At 43.5% G+C, this 14,648-nt stretch overlaps 1 protein-coding gene across 1 annotated transcript in view; it reads right to left on the reverse strand.

The window, feature by feature from the left end:
- Nucleotides 1-9,852, reverse strand: part of RAP2A (RAP2A, member of RAS oncogene family) — a 33,210-nt gene extending 23,358 nt beyond the window's left edge. The window contains exon 1 of the mRNA XM_065641751.1: nt 9,371-9,852. Coding sequence (XP_065497823.1) covers nt 9,371-9,684 — 314 coding nt within the window. The 5' untranslated portion in view covers nt 9,685-9,852. The remainder of the gene's footprint in view (nt 1-9,370) is intronic.
- Between the last annotated feature and the right edge of the window lie 4,796 nt (nt 9,853-14,648).

Here is a 14,648-nt window from a genome sequence, read left to right on the forward strand (position 1 = left end):
AAATACACATGTCCAGGATTCTGCATGATGGCCAAGTGCAATTAAACACAGAAATGCATAACCCCCCCAAACAAAAGAAAAACCCACACAGATTCCTCCCCCCCCCCGCTCATTTATAACTTTTGGGGAAAATGGTATAAAACCCAAACATTTCATATTCATTGTTTTATTCTGGCAAAAACAATGAGCTGCTAAAATTTAAAAAATGAAATTGAAAACATGGTAAGGAAATTTCAAAAGAAAAGCAGCTTTTGAGGAAAGACTTAATTTATGCATTTCTAGATAGATCTTGTAAAGTTCTTGGCTTTTGCAAAAGAAAAAAGCATTCCAATTATTTGCACATTTATAAACCGTTTCAAGTAAGATTTTGTACAGCAGTTAAAAATATGTTATAGAAATGTGGGAAACTGCTACCAGATCTAATCAAAATAGGTTGAGCAGCCCTGGCTTATCCTCTATACTGGAAAATAGATTAGGAGTAAGAGGGCAAACAGTACAAATATTCTCCCACCAAAACTTGCTCATGACAGAAAGCACACATATAGCCCAGAGGTGATCTACATGGCTGTTTCTCGAAAGCATCTTTTCTTGCAATTAATCAGAAATCCACGACTAAAGCTCTGCTTCACAACATTCAAAGCACTTCAAGTTCAGCACCCTTATCCAATTCATTTCCAGTTCAAATTAAATTGTAGTTGAGTTGATACTCACATGGGAATCTCAAACGCTATTAATCTTTTAGTTAAGGAGGCTACCTGTTAACCAGAAAAATAACGGGAAGTCACCAAACCATTCTATAAAGTAAGAGATATTTTCTTTTACCCCAGACCACTATCCTAAGCTATTACATTCTAATATTTTAAAATGCTTTAATGTCTGCCTCATTACCCTGACTTTTTGCAGACGATAATAACAATATTTTAAAAGACATTAAAGCTCTACCTACACAATGCAAGAGGTGTTTCAAAACAAGCTAATCAGCTCTGAAAACACCAATTCCTTTTTTTTTGTCCTTCACCTGATTGTTCACAGAGTCTAGGTCTAATAATGACAAGAACCAAAATATTGTCACCTTTGCATTTTTAAAGAGCACAGCACCAACTAATCATGCTAGCCCCATGACAATAATGTTGAGAAAGGATAACATGCTCATATCACACCTTTAATTCTCTTGTCTAGACTAGGATTTAAGACAACACAGCTGCTAAAATGCAACCTATTCACAAAGAAAGTGTTCGAGTTGCACTCATCATTGTAAACTGTACCTAGACTGTAGTGTTTGCCTTAGCACAGCAAAAACTAAATACTAGTCCTGTACTGGAAACCTCTGGGAAAAGAGAAAAACAAACAAGAAAGCCCACACAACACCACCTCCCTCCCCCCCAAAAAACCCCAAACAGACCAGCAGGAAGCTAATGAATAAGAGAATATGAAGAAGCAGATAGCTGTAGTTCTTGTTACCTTAACAATCATGTAAATCTTTGTACAAGTCACTACATGCCAGGATAATTTAGCACTGCAGTCCCAATTGCTTCCCTATTCTCTCTCAAAACGTTATCATCACATACCACCTACATAATTTACATGGAGAAAAAAAGGGGAAAAAAAAAAGAGATGGCTGAGCAATATTTCAGAAATGAAAGCACCAGTAACCTCAGGTTTGTTCTTAGGCACAAAAAATAAAAATCTGACACTGAATTATTAAGGGGAAAACTAGAAAAGGAATGGATTTAACGATTTTTGGGAGAGCCACCCACTCAGACATTTCAAATTCTATTCATCTAAAAACTTCCAATTACCAAAGAATGTCTATTTTTGAAATTTCAGACCAAAACGTATGCCTGCTAACATAAGAATTTTAACAAAACATACTGTTACCCAGAATGTTTTAGGTATGACCAAACAACAAAATTTGTTTCTATCCACAGACTATCCAACAGAAGTGTAGAGAATTGTGGTTATTTTGAAAGAAAAGACGCAAGTTACTGCCAACAGCGTTGGCTATAAAAAACAGTATTTAAAGAATTATTGTCCTCTAGGCAAAACAGAAATTCAAAGGCAAAACAGAAAATCTAATGAGCAATGATTTTTTTTGATAAAATTCTCCAAATATTCATTGCAAAAATCTGTGTCAAAACAGCTTAATGAATAGCAACATAGAAAACATTCCACCCCAAGCATTAATGCTATATTATTGTACTAAACTATGAAGCCATTAGTCGCCATCGTATTTGGTCTTTAACACATTAAATAGCATTTTTACAACACACACACGATCAAGCAACACTATACAACTGAAAACAAATTTAAGAAGTTTTGCCCCATACTATTCTACTATTTGACAATTGTAGCTATCTGTATTTATTCACACACTTCTACAAAAACATGAGCTACAGCAGCAATTAAGATCTGAAAAGGTAAGATGATGCTAAGTGATATAAGCATCATTAAAAAAAATATGCTACACTCTAAGCTAGCACAATCTAAGCTAAACATACATACAAAAAGGAGTTTGCCTACCTGGCTTTTTCAATAAAAGTCCAAAGAACACCTAAAAAGCAGGAGGGGATAAAAAGATTTATTTTCAGTGCCCACATATGAAAACTATCATGTCACTTTACCTTACAAAGGAAAATAAATAAATTTTGGAAAGAAATACCTATACAATGAGCTGGAAGGAGGCGGGAGGAAGCAGAAGAAAATAAAACCACTACATTAGAAGACTCTGGTTATAAGCATTGTCTCAAATTTTCATTATTTCCACAGAAAGTAACTTAAAGTAGCATAAATGTTTCAGATTATCAAGAAAGTGACAGTGAGGGGAAAGAAAAAAAAAAAGTCAGGAGAACTCTTCTGGTATGGTATTTAATTCAAAAGCTTCTATAGGAAAACATTAAATGTAACATGTTCCAAAGATGCACGAACACCTTGAAATATCAGAGTTTAAGACTAAGCCAAGCAACTTTAAAATAATCTTCTATAGCTTAAAATTACACACTGTCAGAGACATTTTTTAGACGATTGTCTCTGTATGAATTCCCCAGTTAAATGAAGAAACCTGTAATTTTGCCAGACAGAATTAGTTCATTAATTTCAAATTAAAACAAAGGCAAATTCGCTGAAAAAAAAAAAAAATCTAAACTCTATAGAGCTGGAAAGAAGCACTCTAAATTTATTTTAAAAGCACAAGAGCACAAAGAGAAACTAAAAATCTGAGTTTAAATACATTTCACAGTAATGTCCTGTATCCTCTAAATTTACACTTTTTCTATTATAAACACTTTCTTAGGGACGGTCTATGTGTCAGTTCCCCAATAAGACACAGTAGATGGCCATATAGCTGAAGGCTCTAATGTTAGTTACTGGTCAATTTGACATGACTGACTACTTGTGTTTACCACTTCTCTATATCTGTACAGATGCTTAAAGTATTTGCATTTTATTCTTGTAAATTGATAAGGTTCTCACCTGAGAAACAGCTATCCATAAGTGCCCCTTACAAAACAAAACAAAAAAAAGGCCAGCATAGCTCTTTCAGTGTACTTAAATATTTTGACACTATGGCCAATGTCTGCACCACGTGAGAATGCCATTCAGCTTCCTATGTTTTCTCTGAAATACGTACGAGTGTTTGACGGGATTTAAAATCTATTAATCTGTTCTTGCCATAAAGTGCTAAGTTTCATCTGATGGGTGCACAAGAATGGCTGGCAGCTTGGTCGGGCTTGGATGGGGGCCATGCTTATTACCTGCCCTGCCTTTTTCATGTAAAAATGAGTATTTTAACCAAACCACTGCACTGAGTTTATTAAAAGAAAAAACCACTCTTGCTAAAAAAGGCTTCAGAATTTCGGTCTGTTCTTACTTCTACCATCTCTACATGGCTAGCATCTATGAAATTCCCTGGACATTTGTCAAGCTTTTGCATACAGTACTTCAGAAGGAATAGGACTTTCCAAGTGTCACTTTTACCAAATATTTAGATGATTCTTCCTAGAAGGTTGGAGCCATATTTGTGGTTGAATGTCTAATAGCAGTGTTTATGAAGAATCATCTAAGTGGTTCTCAATTTTTTTTAATAAAAAATATGAGAAATACATAAATTTATCAGTTTTCTGAAATTATAAGTACTTAAATGAGTACTTAATACAGCGAAGAGCTGAAGAACTAACTAAACTATTTCATCTTCTCAAAACTCTATACTTATTCAAAGTCATCTGTATGATCATATTATCTAGTTTTAATGAGGATCTGGACCCTACTGTGCTAAACAATTTTTGAATAAAAGCCATACTTAGTTTTCACAGTACTTGGAAAGAAACATTTTCAAACTAGACATTTGAGTAATTTGTAATTTCAAGTACAGTTTTTAAGACTTAATCACCACTAAGTCCTAAATACATCAATTAACATTGACTCAAGATGCTGATTTCACAATTAATACATTTCAATAATTACCTCTCTTGTATGTTTTAAATTACCATACAGAATCCCTAGACTAGGAGGCAGACTTTGATCCTCATGATATACACCACCACAAGGAAGAGAGACATATTTCTGTGATATTTCATAACAATATACCTATATCCTTTAGTCAGCATTTTCAGCCAATCTACATTGGTCTTTGCTTCATAGAGAAAAAGCAATGGATTAATGAAAAGCTTTATTTTTTTTCACTACTTGGAAAAAATTATTTCTCAAAAGTACTATTTCAAATAGAATCTCTTAGATTCTCCAAAACATGAACACAGCAGTCCTGCCTTTAAAGCACTGGTCAAACATTTATAGAAACTACGGCAAGTGAAGAACTCTGAATTTACTTTGTGAGTTCTTTTTTATTTATGTACTTTGCTTTTCTGCTTGAATAAAAATAATACTTTTCTATTTCATGGGATTCTACTATATCTATATATATATAGAGATAGATAGATAGATATCTATCTCAAAGCCTATAGGACAGATTAACAAATTATATTTAGTAATACATAAGACTACATAAGCACCTAGAATACATACCCAATGACGTTTAACTATACCTTCACGGGAAAAAATACTGGCAAAATCATAACCAAAATTGAAATTCAGTATGTTGTAAAAACTCAGCATATTGTCTTCAGAGAGCTTTCTAATCACACAAAAGACAAACACAACGATGTTAGGAGTTACCCAACTAATTTTTCCACAAAACAAATTACATTTCTTAATCTGCATACTCACGAGTTATTTCTAAACCTTGATATTTAACTGGAGTGTATCCCTTCCAATCTGTTTTCATTTGACAGCTTCTGTTCTTTCTTTACCTCAGACCTTCACTGGCAGGGACCCACTCAGTCAGCATAGCCTTGCTCTCACAAATAAAAGGTTTCTCCAGAAAACAGTTCATTTTGAAACTAGAGTGAGTTCTATCTGCAGCATAAACAACAGACAGTTCTTTGCTGTCAAGCTCACCAAACCATTTTGGAAGGAGAGATGGTCCTGGAGTTGCAGCACCTACAAATGCTCAGATAACATTTTGTGTAATATCTCACCAGGAGGCAGTAAAGTGACACTTGGATCCCTTTATCCTTCTTGTATACAGAAAGTAACAACTATCCTTCAAAGCTACCACAAAAATATTACGCTTATGTACACTCCATCTTCCTAACAGTATAAACCCCCAGCAGTTGCAAGAACCAGAAGAAACAAGGCTTAATGGACATATTTGGCATAAGTGGGATCCAGAAACCAGTACTAGGTGCCTGAAACACTAAGATCATGGGGTTGGAATGATGCATTTCAGATAAGCAGCCAATTGTACAGTGAATAGGAGCTCCCAAACTGTTTCCTGAGCTATCATCATCAGTGATAACACCTTCAAACAAGCACAGAGGCACTCAAGTTCCTGAACCAGAGACCAACCCTATACATAACCCCTCTGTCCTTCTGCCTTCTGACTACACTCCTCACGCAGCAAAACAAGGCATCCATAGCTTCACTCTCCTAGGACACAGCTCCTTTCAGCAGGTTCCTGCCCCCCACGTACTGATACTAAAGCACTAGTTCCAGATCAGCAGGGTTGGTTGCAGGTGCTGCAAGAAGAGCTGATTGCAGAAGCAATTGCTTGGTACAACAAAAGCTTTAGCCAAGATGCTGCTTGGGTAGAAGTTGTTCTGAGATGCAGCATCTGGAGGAGGACCAGCAGCTGTGATTTTGTACCACTGAGATCCTTCATCCAATGCTAGCAGCAGGCACTCTGGCCCAGAGTACAGCAAGCACTTCTGAAACCTCTTCCTTCTCCTCCTCTAGGCAGAGCTGCTGGGAGTGCACTTACCCACTCCGAACTGACAGGGCTCCCTTACTGGGTAAAGCACCTTGACTCACTCTTAGAAAGATCTAGACAAAAATGATTTACCTTGAAACAAAAAGTATGGTTTACATTTAAACCATTTCTCAATAAAGAACTTTAATTACCTGTTTAAAAACTATGAAGGCATCCTCCACTCTGGTTAAAGCTCAGCACCATGCCTGAAAGGGATGCCAGGCTCCCACACTGCACAAGGAAGCTTGACTTTATAGTTTTACCATTAGCAGACTTCTCTGCAGACTGGGAGACCTGGATTTCAGTCCCGTTCCTAAGTCTATTTATGCCTTTTTTAATATTAAGTAGTAATTTAATAAGAACAGAAAGTATACTGGCAAGAGTGATCTCAACCTCTCCTAACCACTAAGGTTCAGAGTGCAGCAAAGGTCCACTTCTTTCCTCTCTTTCATCCATGAACATGTCATTCACTCCTACAAAGTAACTCAACTTCATCAGGTGGAGTGAAGGACTCCCTCAGATTAGCTTGGCCTGGTATGTGGTGGTTAGACCAGGGAAGCAGAAGACTCAAGCATCCATCTCTTAACCTGAAGAAGGAATTTCACCTGGCTTTTCTACTTCTTGGGAGAGTAATTAAAATTACACTCATTATGTAATAACACAGAGATTCTTTCATCAAAAAAAAAAAAAAAGCAAGGACAACATGTAAAATGCAGACATACCTACCAGCTAGAGACCTGGTCAATTGGTTTTCACGTACAATTAAAGTTCAGAGGTTTTTAGATCATGGTTTTGTATCAATACAAACATGTAGTTGGTTTTCTTACCTATTTCTCACCCAAAATCTCTAAGTAAATAGGACTGTGATTATTTGTCTCTCAACATGGATTAAGTGCATTTGTGCAACTGTAAATTGCAATTTAGATGTCCTTATACAAATACATATTATATCTATAAATATGCATTCCTCCAGTTTAACTGGTAAAAAGGATACAAGCTTAAGTCAACAGCATATTAGCTCTTTGGCTGCCTGTGAAGTTATGTCAAGTTCCAAAACAAAACAACACCACCCACAATTATAAGGTAAGTTGACAAGGAAAGATCTGGTACACTTTCTGAAACTACATCTCTTTAATACTGCAAGTCAACAGCATATCCCTTTAAACTACAAATCAATTCAAATTTTCAGGATTTTAGCTGCTTTTAGACTATTTTACATCAGTAAAATTTAGGATTAAAATATTGCTTATATGTCTTTCACAAAAGCCAAAAGTTGAAGTCTTGCAGTAAAAGAAATGGCAGAAGAAAAACAGGAGCAGCACTGAGACCCACTCTCAGCAGCACTGAGTCAATCTGACTATAGAAGTACAAGTTGCTTTTTATTCTGTTTCACCTACCTACAGCTTGTCAGCTGGGGTCTGAATGCAGATGCTCCATTGCAAGGCACAATGCAACCTGCAAAAGCCACAGCTAGGCATTCAGAGACTACATGAGTTTATATCACTGATTAAATACAGGAAAACCAAAAGCATTTATTAATTAATAAAGTTTACCCTAACTATTTAAAGAAAAAAATGTTCTTCTATAAGGTATGTGTGAGTGATAAGGATGGCAAGGATATGGAAAATGCATTTCAATGCATTCAAAATAACTTCATTACATCGGTCTTTAGAAATCTCTAGTGAAAAAGTCAGGACACATTAAGAAACACCCACTATGAGAAAGTTGCAAGCCTCTAAAAATATCAGCCCTTTGTCTCCTCCCTCCCCTTTCCCCTACTCACCCTCCTCCCCAATTTCAAAATACATCTTCCCCAGGCCTTGGTCTGGAATGGTAGTTTCTGTGAACAGACCATACCCAACCATATGATTAGCCATTAGCACCTTTTATGCTCCACTTCACATTAAGATGCAAATCCAACAGCTGTGGTGCAACTAAGTTATTTACAAGGGTTCCCCTTTTAGATGTCCAAGCCAAAGCTGCAACCAGTTCTGCGACATAATTACAACCCCTCTCCACGGGCAGTAACAGATCTCTGTCTGCAATGATCTGGCCAGCGGCATTTTCTCATCCACACTACGGTTCAAACGGTTGCTATGATTTCAAATGGTGCATCTACCCCTATTTCAGTGAGACTGGATTCATTTCAGCTGCTGACATCTAACTGATTGACGCATATCTAAACAACGTGGTGGTTATAAAAACAAACTGGCAGTAGGCACCGGTGTTTCACCACTGTGGATTCACTCGTAATAGAGTGGCTGGCAATGCGACCGTGGGAAATTTAAGAGAAACACCAATATAGATAAGGCCTAATGCTCCCAGCCGTCATATCTTCACCAAGAAAGAGGCTTTGCGTTCTGCACTTTTAAGAGGAGAGAGAAGTTCACAGAAATACCTATGCAGGTATCCAAAAAGGCGGATCTCTATCTGCCTTTGAAGACCTGTGTGCTGCACGAAGACACCCAGGTGCTTCCCTTGCAAACCACCTACCGGAGGTCCACTAAGAAAGTACACGGGAGGACTGACCCGATGCAATACTGGGGCGAACCGCTTTTCCAGCCCCGGTTGCAGCCCTGGCACAGCCCGCCGCCCGCCTGCCTGTCTGCCATATTTCACGCGGGAGCACCCCAAAATTACCGCGTTGTAAACGCAAACTGGAGGCGGAGGGGGGAAGGCGAGCAGCGGAAACCGGCAGAGCCCCCTGCCCCGGCTCCGCCACCCCTGCGGCTGGCTTGCGGCCGGCCCCCGCCCGAGGGAGCCCGGGGCTGCGGGCGAGGCACCGGCGGGGGCGGACACGGGGGTGCCCTACCGCCCCGGGGCGCCACCGGGGAAGGAGGGAAGGCGGGAGGCGGGCGAGGGAAGGAAGCCGCGGGGCAGGCACCTAAGCGGGCAGCGGGCAGGGCGTGGGCAGCCCCCGGGCCGGAGATCCGGGCACTGCGGGGCGGCCCGGCGCGGGGGAGGAGGGAACGGAAGGGGGGAACGGGCCGGCCCGCAGGCCCCGGGCGGGCCGGGCCGCAGGTGGGCGTCGGGCGCGGCCGTCGGAGGAGCGGCGGCCGCCGGGCAAGTCACCTCTTGACGCGGATGATCTGGTCGCGCATGGGTCGGATGTCCTGGAAGCTCTGCTGGTTGACCAGGCTGTAGACCAGGATGAAGCCCTGCCCGTTCTTGATGTAGAGGTCCCGCATGGAGGCGAACTGCTCGGTGCCCGCCGTGTCCAGGATCTCCAGGACGGAGGGGGAGGCGTCCACCTCGATCTCCTTGCGGTAGAAGTCCTCGATGGTGGGGTCGTACTTCTCGATGAAGGTGCCGGTCACGAACTGCACCGTGAGCGCCGACTTCCCCACCCCGCCCGAGCCCAGCACCACCACCTTGTACTCGCGCATCCTCCCGCCGCCGCCAGCGCGGACCGCCCGCCCGACCCGCACCTGCCGACGGCCCCTCCTCACCCCCCCGCCATGGGCCGCCCCGCCCCGCCCGCTGCCGCCGCCCCCGCTCCGCTCCGCTCGCACCCGCCCGCCCGGCGGATGCGCCCGGCCGCGGCGGCTCCTGGGCGGCGCTGCCGGCGGCGGGGCCGCGCTCACGGGCTGCGGCGCGGCTGAGGTGGGGCGCGGGCCCCGCCCCTTCTTTCCCCTGTCACCACGGCAACAGCCAACCGGCCGGCGCGCGCGGAGGGGCGGGCGCTGGGGAGGAAGAAAGAGCGGGGAGGAGGGCGGGCGGTGCCTCGTCACGTGGCGCCTCCCCGCGTTGCCCCCCCGCCCCGCGCCGGCAGGGCGCCGGCCAACCGGCGGGCGCGGCAGCCGCACGTGACGCCGGCGGCAGCAGCGGCTCGGCGGGGTCGCGGCGGCGGCCGCCCCGTCTCCTCCCGTCCCTCAGCCCGCGCTGTCGCCGTGGAGACAGCGGCCCCGCTCCCGCCCCTAACCGCGGGCTTCGGGCCAGCTGCGCGACACGCTCTTCCCGGAGGGCCAACCAGCGGCCGCGCAGCGGTCACGCGCCGGGCGGGATGAGCCAATGGGAGGGAGCGGGCGAGCGGGGTTGGGCGGTCGCTCGGCGGCCGGAAGTGGCCGTCAGGGGCCCGCGGCGGCGGTGCCGGGGGTCGGTGCTGGGAGGCGGCGGGAGGGCGGGGAGGCGCCCTCGCCCCGGGCCCCGGGAGCGGCCTGTAGGACGGGAGGGGGAGCTGGCGTGGCACCGAGGGGGTGCAGGGCGGTTGGGTGAGGCGGCGGCCCCTGCGCTGCCCTCCGTCCCGGTAGGTGGGTGGGAGTCGGGCAGGGAGGAAAGGCCTTTCCGAGCCGCCCGAGGGGAAGTCTCCGTGCAGGCTGCCCGGTTCCGCTTCCCGGTGTGCTGGGGGAGGGGGCTCCGGCGGGATAAGTTTTTGCTGGTTTAAACCTGGCGGTTCTCCGGATGCTCAAAGTGTCTACGGAAGGCCCAAGGCCACCATGTTAATCCCACTCGTGTATACAAAATTAAATGGGATTCATAAAATTTAACGCACTGATCCAGTGAGTGTTCCCTTTGAATGCAACATGATAGTCGCGCTGGCGTGTAATTGCAGGAGATGCCATTAGGTGTTTGTTATAATGAATGCCTGCCTCCTCATCCCCTTCTGACTGAGGCTGAAGGCCGGGAAAGATGGTGGTACAGCCTGGGAAAAATACTCCCATGTAAATAGCAATGAAAATGCAGGTTACTGATAAAGAGACATAAACAACTTTTCATGGGAGGCAGTATCACTCTGGAAAGATGCTCATTTTTGTATGGTTGTCTTTCTGCTATGAGGAAGACCTTACCCACCCCCTCCCTTTTTTTTTTCTTTCTCAAACATTCTTGGTTGGAATGTTTTGATATAGTGAGAAAAGACTTTATTTCCATTAAAGGCTTAAGGTTCAGCCAGAACCATTAGTCTGCTGTTCAGATACTTTCTGAAAGCTGTCAGAAAAAGAGCTTACTTCTGGAACTGCATTTCTTATTGTGCTGTTCTTCCACTTACGTTGTCATGTATTCGTCTTTGGTAAAACCTAAACTGTCAGCCTGCTTTGCAGGCAAGTCCAGTTCTGCTTCCTTGTTGACCTGTTTTCACATTTCCGAACCTAACTAGGAATTTTTCAGTGGCAGTTATATTTCTGGCATTTTGGAGCACATTTGTCCTCTGTCTGAGTCTTTTCATTAAATGCTTGCCACATACAGTGCTTTAAGCTTTCTAGTGTTTCTAGTGGGGCCTTCTGCTGTTATAGTTTGAGTTTTCCTCTGTGTGTTGGGTTTTAGGTTTTATTTGAACTGCAGAGCTTAAAAAAATATATCTTCGTAGATGCTCATAGCTTTGGTGGGTCTAGAAGAAAGACCGTTATTTGTTGGCTTCTTGTAATGCCCATGTAGTCAAAAGCCACCAAAGCAAAGCCCAAACCCCACACATCTGTGTGATGCAAATATTTCAATACCAAAGAGGTACATGGAATTTTTTTACAGGACTGTCAGAATCCATTTGTAAATGTTGCAGAGCTTGGTCAGTCTAGTGAGAAATGAGTAATAATTTCAATGAATAATCTCATTTCTTTTGGTGACTTGAGACCTTCAAGCAATAGAAATGAGCCTACAATAGCATGCAATAGCACAAAATGCAAGATGCTGCATGCATGGATTAATAAGTGTTTGTCATATAAATCCAGGAACCCTCCAGCAGACTAATGGGAAAATACCTGGGTTTATTAGTCAGCTATGAAAGGAAGCTGCCAATTTAATGCGGTTGGGCAAAAACAAATGTGACTGGTGTGCACACAGTCAAGCTTCTGGGTGACCGGTGAGACATTACTGTGTCCAGTCCTGATAAAACATGTCCAGGAAAGAGGAACTTGTACAGAAATATACCCAGGAGGGTTACTGGAAAAAACCAAGGCTTATCTACAAGAGTACACTAGGAATATTTGTCTGATTAACCACAAATGTGGTAGGAGGGTTATGACTAACCAATAAGCCAGGGTCAGGTCGAGTCAAGTGAGTGGGCATTTAAGGTAATGAACAGTATTGACAGAGGACCGTGGATCTAAACTGATTATAATCTAGATGGAAAACTAGGAGCTATCTCTCAGGACTGAGGGTTTCACCTCCCGTTAAGAACAGTGAAAGATTAACGTGTCTAACGGGCTTTAAGATATATTGTGCTTCAGAATGGGAAGATGACGTGCAGTCATACAAAATAGATCTAAGTGGTCTGTGTTGAAGGGAGGAGATGTGGGCCTCCCTTCTTACTCATCTCAAGACTGGAACAATCTCCTTATGTTCAGTACTTCTCAGAAACAAGCTGTCGACTGCTGGTTCATGATGAGGATGATGATTAGAGTGAGAAGGCAACGGGTCAGAAAGAGGAATGCTCCCACTGGGAAGATTTACACCAGGTGTTGAGTCTTGTAGAGTGCTGAGTTAGGTGGGCAGCAAAGCGTTTTTTCACTGAATAGCGATAGTGGGATGATGTGTGCAGGGACCAAAGAAATATGTATAAAACTGAAATATAGAGGGACAGTATATATAGCATGGAGGATGGAACAGAAAAGGCGAGATGGTCAACTGAAGGAGATGCTGGATACCGAGAGTGGACAACTGTTCCCAAGGATCTCAGCCACTTCACTTGTGAGGCTGAACACCTTACCATTGCACTATTTTTCTAGCCTTCACCCTTGGTTGATTTTGATTCATCTGGGGAGAATGGCAATGTTGAAAATTCAGCTAATAAGTGCTGGAGGTTCAGCCTTAAAAACAAATACAGTGTCAGTTATGTGGAGTTATTTATAGTTAGGCGGAGAACATGGGGCTGTTTAGGTGCTACTGGTCTTTTTGTTGCGCACGTTGCTTCTACTTTTGCTATGTTCTACCAAAGAGCGGGGGGGGAAAAACAGAAGTAAATTTCAGAGGAAGAGAAACTTCCTGCCACAAAAGGTTGAGCTGGGCAAGGCTTGCCAGGCAAATATCTCAGCCCACAGCATGCTTTCCCAGCATGACTGCCTTGGCAGCTTCTCACAGGAGACTCGCAAGTCATCTAGTCCCTCTGTGCTGTACAGCTGGGTTTTTGACGGCTTCCTAGGATTTAGACACTTTGGTTTTATTGCTCACTCCTCAAGTCTTTTTATGTCTTATATCAAACTATCTTATTTCAGACTTCAGCAGCCTGCAGCTAGCCACACTGTCTTATGATAGGCTGGAGTTTCTCAATAAATATTCGATTTTTACCTTATGCAGAAACCTACACACTATTTCAGAAGGTTTTTTGCCAGCTATTGTTGCCTATGAGGGTGTGTGTATGAAAGAGGAACAAGGCTTCTAATATCTATTTTCGTTCCAAAGCCAGGATTTGCTAATTCTTCAGTAGTATCAGTGGCAATATGTAAACTGGAGCAATACAAAAAATGGGGAAATCCGTAGCCCCTGCCCTCTGGCAGCTATTGATGGTCTCCCGACACCGAAGCACAAGCAAACGTGTGAAATAGAGCCTGTCTACTCTACAAACTGTCCTAGCGTATATTTATTTTCCATGGTCAAGAGCTCTTTTAAGTGCACATCAGTAGAACAACAGTGTTTTCCTGGCCTTGCTTACTGTCATATTTTTACATTAAGGCTATCAATGCAGTCCTGTCATCACATGAATTCCTCCTAACCATGTGTAGTTTACGGTATTTTAGGAAGTGTAGCCAGTGTTAAGGATTGAGATGATGTTTATTCTTTAATATTTCTTGCTAAATAATTGTCCATACAGTTGTTGACAAATTCAGGATGCAACTAACTGGAATGAAAGGTAACTGACTTTTCTTACCCTAGCCTTAGCATTTTCAGGTGATCACAGTGTTAATTTCCCTTTCATCCCAGCAGTAATATTGTTGCATTTTTACTGACTGCAAAATTGTAGGCGTTTGACATACTTGTTCATGAAAACAGCAGCTTTCTAGAGGAGAGCAGGAAGTATTTGGTTTGCATGGCATGGTTTTAGCAGCGAGGGGGCTACAGAGGTGGCTTCTGTGAGAAGATGCCAGAAGCTTCCCCCAAGTCCCATTGAGCCAAAGCCAGCCGGCTCCAAGTTGGACCCGCCATTGGCCAAGGCCAAGCCCATCAGTGACGGTGGTAACACCTCTGGGATGACATCGTTAAGAGGGAAAAAAAACCTGCTGAAGAACAGGAGGAGGAGAGGAGTGAGAATATATGAGGGAAACAGCCCTGCAGACACCCAGGTCAGTGAAGAAGGAGGGCAGGAGGTGCTCCAGGCACCAGAGCAGAGGTTCCTCTGCAGCCCGTGGTGCAGCCCATGGTGAGGCCACCTGTCCCCTGCAGCCCATGGAGGTCCATGGTGGAGCAGAGATCCACCTGCAGC

This window comes from Caloenas nicobarica, chromosome 1 (genome assembly GCF_036013445.1).
Source record: "Caloenas nicobarica isolate bCalNic1 chromosome 1, bCalNic1.hap1, whole genome shotgun sequence".
In the NCBI taxonomy this organism is placed as follows: domain Eukaryota; kingdom Metazoa; phylum Chordata; class Aves; order Columbiformes; family Columbidae; genus Caloenas; species Caloenas nicobarica.